The sequence below is a fragment of the Idiotropiscis lumnitzeri genome, chromosome 17 (assembly GCF_059441095.1).
Source record: "Idiotropiscis lumnitzeri isolate Australia: NSW breed Sydney's pygmy pipehorse chromosome 17, RoL_Ilum_1.0, whole genome shotgun sequence".
Classification (NCBI taxonomy): domain Eukaryota; kingdom Metazoa; phylum Chordata; class Actinopteri; order Syngnathiformes; family Syngnathidae; genus Idiotropiscis; species Idiotropiscis lumnitzeri.
The window spans coordinates 17,096,293-17,102,351 of NC_142407.1; the positions used below are offsets into that span (position 1 = coordinate 17,096,293).

At 47.8% G+C, this 6,059-nt stretch overlaps 1 protein-coding gene across 2 annotated transcripts; it reads right to left on the reverse strand.

The window, feature by feature from the left end:
• Positions 1-458: 458 nt before the first annotated feature.
• LOC148320675 (protein NipSnap homolog 2-like) lies at positions 459-5,874 on the reverse strand. Of its 2 annotated transcripts, none has more exons than XM_088278981.1 (10): positions 5,707-5,874; positions 4,797-4,921; positions 4,678-4,723; positions 4,500-4,594; positions 3,252-3,322; positions 2,821-2,961; positions 2,710-2,741; positions 2,052-2,146; positions 1,895-1,978; positions 459-957 (listed from the first exon to the last, which is right to left on the reverse strand). In XM_088278981.1, the coding sequence occupies exons 1-10, from the start codon at positions 5,805-5,807 to the stop codon at positions 893-895; spliced, it is 855 nt and encodes a 284-aa protein (XP_088135107.1). In that variant the 5' UTR covers positions 5,808-5,874; the 3' UTR covers positions 459-892. The 2 variants fall into 2 exon arrangements, with proteins under 2 accessions (XP_088135107.1, XP_088135108.1); XM_088278982.1 differs by lacking the exon at positions 5,707-5,874 and adding an exon at positions 5,410-5,654.
• Between the last annotated feature and the right edge of the window lie 185 nt (positions 5,875-6,059).

Below are 6,059 nucleotides of genomic sequence, written 5' to 3' on the forward strand. Positions count from 1 at the left end.
ACACAAAATCGGTTCTTGGTATTATTCCAAACAAACGAAATACTTCTGAAGTGTGCCATTTATCATTAAATTACATTGTGACCATCTGGAAGTATCCTTGCGCAAGATAGGGAACGGTTACGTCATCAATCGATAGATGAGGTCATAGTGTAACGCGCGATGAGGTAAGAAAAGCGAGCGATGTCCGTACAAGTGGTGGCCCATTTACAGTTTGACTTCAACAAGTCCTTCATGATTCTTGCCATCTTTCAAACACCTGCATATCAGTTTAGGTTAGCAAACCAAACCGACCCGAGAGCACATAAACGCGCACGAAGAAAAAGGCGTTCCCTCCATAGCAAAAAAACAAACATTTGTTGTTCTTTTTCCACGTCATCTAAGGTGCTCCGTCAAAATAATTGATTTAAGTTGTAAAGCAACCATTACGTGTGTTATAACGTGAAATAATACAACAGGTGTGTTCATTAGAAGTTTAATTCCATTATGTACAAGTAAATCATTCAAGCAGGGATGATCACACAACAGTTACCACAGTGCCACTTTCCTCCACCCAGGAAGCGCCAACAGCAGCCCCGCCGCCACCCAATTAGCAGCTCAACAAAGTCAGTTATGAAAACAAACCTGATCACATCAACAAATTCTACTTTTGGGGAATCTTCAACGCATTTAAGGGGAAAACTGCGAGCATCACCATGGAAAGTAAACCAGGAATTATTATTCGCCCATTTTCTTAAATCATTTAAAAAAAAAAAAAATAAATCAAGTTAATCAGAGATTTCTTGGGGAGTCATCTGAAATGTTCCTCAGTAGAGGAGACGACTGATGATGATGCTCACATTCCAAGCAAAGTCAAGCAGAACATCCTCAAGGCGCCACCGCCTCCTCTGCGTGGTCACTTCAAGGGCGAACTCTTCAAGGGAATCATCACTCGAGATTCCATGTGCTGAATAAGCGGCACTGCAAGAACAAGCCAACCCAGTGGCACGCACTTACTACACGTTGAACATGGTGAGACCTCTCCCACACTCAGGTACATGACAAAAATATTCCATATGGTGCTACTTTAAAGGTGTCAAGAATATTCCAATAGAGTATAAATATGCTAATTAAATGTGCTATAATTTCCCTTATTTGAGGATTACAAAGCCTCATTTCTGATGGAGGTGATGACCGAGCCAGGGCTGCGTCGCAAACCTGTAGCCAATCGCAGAGCCCTGACTGACCAACAAGGAAGCGGCGCGAGATCAAACTAAACGACTGATGTGATGCGTTTCGTTTTTTGTTTTTTCACAACATGGTCAATTTGCCTCTGCTCCTTTTTGGAAACACTCGGCAAACATTGGCGCAGTCGTGAAAGGTGGTCTTGGTTTTTGGGAGCACACTTTGCAAGCCTTGTTTCGAGGTGGTTGGGGCAACGCAATGTTTGTGCGAGTGCAGCTGTGTGTCGACGTTATCGGAGCACACCACGCGGACCGCCACCAAAAGTGGCAAATGGCAGCTCGTGGATTCGGTAGAAGATGGCGCTTCCTGACATTTGGTGGCGTCTTTTCCAAGAAAGTGAGTGAGTGAAAATCCAGGCGTGGCGGGATGACAATTGGTTGCGAGCAGTCCAGGCCGGGAGGCTACGTCATATTCAATTAGCTAACATTGTTGACTTGTGCACAGATGTGCACTTGTGGAACTGAAACTGAAGTTGTGCTTTGCACTTTTGGGAAATGGAGCCAAACTGCGGACATGGTCTTGCGTTTACGCACACTCGTGCAGCACATCTGGCGCGTAGTGTTAGTTAGCTGAGTCCGTGCGGCAAAACAAACCACGATGGAAGTATGCAGCTACATTTTTCGCATTTGTGGTATGTCGTCATGAATGCCAGCGAGAGTGCCGACCGACCCACCCGTGTAGTAGACGACCTCGTCCCAGCCTTCTCGCTGCCAGGCTGCATTTCGAATGTTTTCTCTGGACTGCAAATCTTTGTAGGCTGGAAAAAAGATCAGAAAATGAAAAGGTGCTGGAATCCAATCAACAGCTGATGCAAAGTGGCGTGCGCTCACCCCACAAGTGGTGAACTTGGTACAAACTTCCAATCTGGGAGAAAAATCCTCCCACAGCTTCCTGGTTCTGCTGGCGAATCTCAATGGCGCGGGCCCTGCGGAGAGGAAGACGCGCATCACGCCAGCCATCATGGCGCTGCGTTCGACTTGATTAGTTCAAGTCATTGGCGAGCGGACGGGCGGAGGCCCAATCAGGTGTGACGGACGGCCAGCCGACTCTGCTCATGTTCATGATGGCTTTGATTGGTGAGCAAAGGCTGACCCGCGGGCCACGACCCCCCTCCTCGTTCTTTTCACAAGTGGCGGGCGGCTCTGGCGGATTCGAAGAAGCGTGGCGACAAATGCAACCGTGCTTTTATTTCATCCCTGCCGACCGGCAGAGGCGTCGAATGCAATACATCAACAACTTCATTACTCATTCTAAATGCAATTCAAAATGAGAGCGAATGCTTTGACCATGTTTGTTTGAACTTTGACGTGGCCCCCCCTCAAAACAAAAGCAATTAAGTGACGTGGTCATGCTATTTCGTTGATTGTTGAAGCCATGCAGAGAGTGCAATGTTGTCAAAATACGTCCGCAAAAGCACTGCAACAAACATGACAGACGAGACAATGAAAAGTGGACGACGTGCCGGCGGCGGAGGTGCGGCGCACTCACCAGTAGTTGCCCCACTCGATCATGGTGCCGGGCTGCAACGCAAACAAAGAAACCAAAGGGCGGTGCGTCAAGTGGTGCGTGCGTGCGCGCAAACGAGCGCGAGGCGCTTACCCTGAGCTGGTACGATCGCAGCTCGTAGATGTTCGGCCCGGCGCGGGGGACCGGCTCGTTCCAGAAACTGAACTCCAGCAGCAGCTGATTCCGGCGGGACAGCAACATTTTCCCGCGCTCCCGCCGGTACTCAGCGAACATCTGGCACATCATCATCATCATCATCATCATTGCAAGCAGAGAGGTTTTGGGAATCCCCAACACGGCCATTTTAGGGTGCTGCGGGAATGGCGGGTGAGTCCCGCTACCCTCAACGTCTCTTAAAAAAAGTCGCAATCCAACCCAAGAGAATCAATACATCCCATAATACACAACAACGACAAACAATCATTTCGACCGTGAGTCAAACAAAATGCTTCTCTCGCGAGTCACTTTTAGCGGACTAATGATCGTCAACACGGCCCACTGCAATCAACAGGTGGCGCTCTTACCTTGTTCTGCCTCAGTTGGCTCATGACTTGCGTGAGGGCCGGGTAGCCTCCTCGGTATCGCCACAGATGCACTGCAACACGCACCACCAACGTTCAACGTTTGGACTTGAAATATTCGTCGCTTATTGAAGCTCACAATGCGCTGTCCCTTCAAGTTAGCATTAAGCTAACGGGCAAGTTAGCTCGTCTGAAATTCCCAAAGTGGAATTGTTTTCATGTCACCTCCCGAAAAACAGGTTGAGGTAGCTTTGGCGATGAAATGCTCACTTGTTGCCAAACTGCCGCTTGTTGTCAAGCCAGTTCATTTGAGTTCGCTGCAACCGCACAGCGCTCGTACTTCAAGTTTGCGCTCATCAGTGAAAGCAAGAGAAAAAAATGGCTCAAACAAAGGCTCCTATCTTGAAAAACTTGTGACTGGGGTGACTCGTACATGACCGCAAGAAATATCCTTTTGAGGAGTACAACCTCTGTGTTGTTGATTGATGATTGCGCAACATGCAGGTGTTGGTTTTGCGAGGGCAACAAACCCAAAAATGCGAACATTTCTTCAAGTTTTTTTTTTTAATTATTAGTATTATTTCGGGGGGATTTATGCCTCTATTAAGCCCTTGCGATGGTTCCCAATTTTTGGAATATGTGTCAACTTTGAAAATGCAAAACAAAGAATGAAAAGCAAGCCACAAGAGGAACGTGACCTACTACGACCCACTTTGCATTGCTGTTTGAAAATTGCCCAAGCTTAACTCGAATCCCGCGGTGCGTTTTAGCCAAAGGTACAATCCTGGAGGAAGAATTCACCTTTAAACCCACAAAGAAGGAGTACTGTCGTGGAAGTAATCATGACTTAACTTTGGCTTTGCATAACAACGAGGAGCTTTGGACAAAATGTAACGCAGGATTCTAGTTAAAATACATTCTTTTCAAGACAAACATTTGAACATTTTATTTGCCGACCTTGTGCCAAACGAGCTGCGATAAATCCACTCATGCTCTCATTGGTCAATCTCGCGGCCGCGAACCAATCAAGCACATTGAATGAGTGCCCGTTGTATGTACACAGCTTCAGAGTCAATTCTTCTTTTCTTCACCAATATTTTGTAAAACGCCACGAAAAGGCGAGGGATTACCGTTAATATGTTCTATGCAGCGCCACTGGCCCTAAAGATGCCATAAGAAGGACGGCACTATCATGTTAGCCGCTGAGTCAAGCGAGCCGGCGCGTGCGTCACAAGAGTGTTGGCGTCTGACCTGCCTGGTCCTGTTCTCCATACCACGTGTTCCACGTTCCCACAAGCTCACATGGGTATTCCGGGTCGGCGTGAATAGAAGGTAACACGCCCTCACTAAAAGACACACGCACGCACACAGCGAACAGTTGACAGGGAATTGTGTGCTAGCAACAGTCGCAAATCCAAAAGCTTCTTACCAAAGTTGGTTGTAGTTGTCCAGGCACTCAGGCTTGACGTTGTGAACTGCAAGCGAGAGGACACAACAGAGTTTAGCTGGAGAGCGTCCAAGGAAGGTGTAGCACGGCGCACCACTCACACTGGATCTTGTACAGGTTGTTGTCTTCCTTCTTTGCCAGCAGGTGCGAGTGGGCGTCTTTGCGCGGGTCCACCTTCCTCACAAACAAAGACTTGAACCAGCTGTCCTGCAGCCCCGACAAGCTCCTGGCAACACACAAATCGTTTACCACAAACTTCTCACACGAATCATGCTCGTCTATTCACAATTTAAACTTTTTCCCCACAGCAAAGTTTTAACTTGCAAATATCACCTTCCTTTTAATATACAACCCGTGTGGTTTTTGGAACATATCTCAACCCACCATGCTCATGTAGAGAGCATGAGTTGTTCGTTCCAAGTGGTACTTGGAGAGACTATTTTTGGGGGTTGTTGCAACTTGATGTCAAAAGTTGTCATTCAGGGGTCATGTAAACAAAACGGTTGATGGCACATTCTGCAAGCGTCCACGTCCTTTGTACACAGCATTTCACACAGAGAAGTGGTTCACCTAAATAAAATACATTTACAGCCATTACGAACTAAAGAATTCAAGACCGTCCACCGACGCATGCTGCTCTAATCTCCCGGAATGCTCACGTTGTGTTGCAGCACAGCTAGCTGCGATTGCATCACAAATCACAAAACATTTGACCTTGAAAGCACTTTGGCAGTCACACCAACTTTGCTGCAACAAGTACAAACATCCATCCGTTATCAGAACCGCTTTTCTTCAAACGGGTCGTTTCATGGAGAGAAACAAGTCGTCGACCAGTGACGTCACGTGATGCTTCGCTCGTGTTAGCTTTAGCCACCGATGCTAGCCTTAACTTAGCCACCTAGCACGCCGCCGGAGTTTGACATTGCTGCGGCGCCGCAGTGTACTAAACTCCACAAATGGCAAATGTGCGCCGACCGTTGGCTGAGAAAGCGAAGTCGACTGAAAAGTCACCTGACGGGAACACGAAGCTGTCCGCCCCCGGTGACATTTTGTTGCGAGACTTTGACGCTTGTCAGCCACTTGGGCGCCGCGTGAAGGACTCGCGCCGCCATCTTACTTCAGGCAGACGCCGCCGGCGGACGGAAGCTCGCCTGGACCAAAACTAATCGAGTCTACTTGCAAAGATCGCAACTACCCCCCCCAACCCCACAAAAAAAATACAATAAAGATTAAATGTCCAAGTCACACGCTCTGCATCACAGTCAAATTTTACGCGGACATCGCGTCGGCTTTGTCGTTAAACGACCTTATGCTCCCCCAATAAAACAACGTCACGCTACACCAAGACAATGAACACACATAAC

Bases quoted from the DNA above. Each gene is read 5' to 3' on its own strand.
- LOC148320675 (XM_088278981.1), bottom strand. From the start codon at position 5,807: ATGGCGGCGCGAGTCCTTCACGCGGCGCCCAAGTGGCTGACAAGCGTC. The intron at 2,742-2,820 runs GTAAGCGCCTCG...TTTGCGTTGCAG, and splicing joins TGCGATCGTACCAGCTCAGG to CCCGGCACCATGATCGAGTG. The intron at 1,979-2,051 runs GTGAGCGCACGC...TCTTTTTTCCAG, and splicing joins CCAAGTTCACCACTTGTGGG to CCTACAAAGATTTGCAGTCC.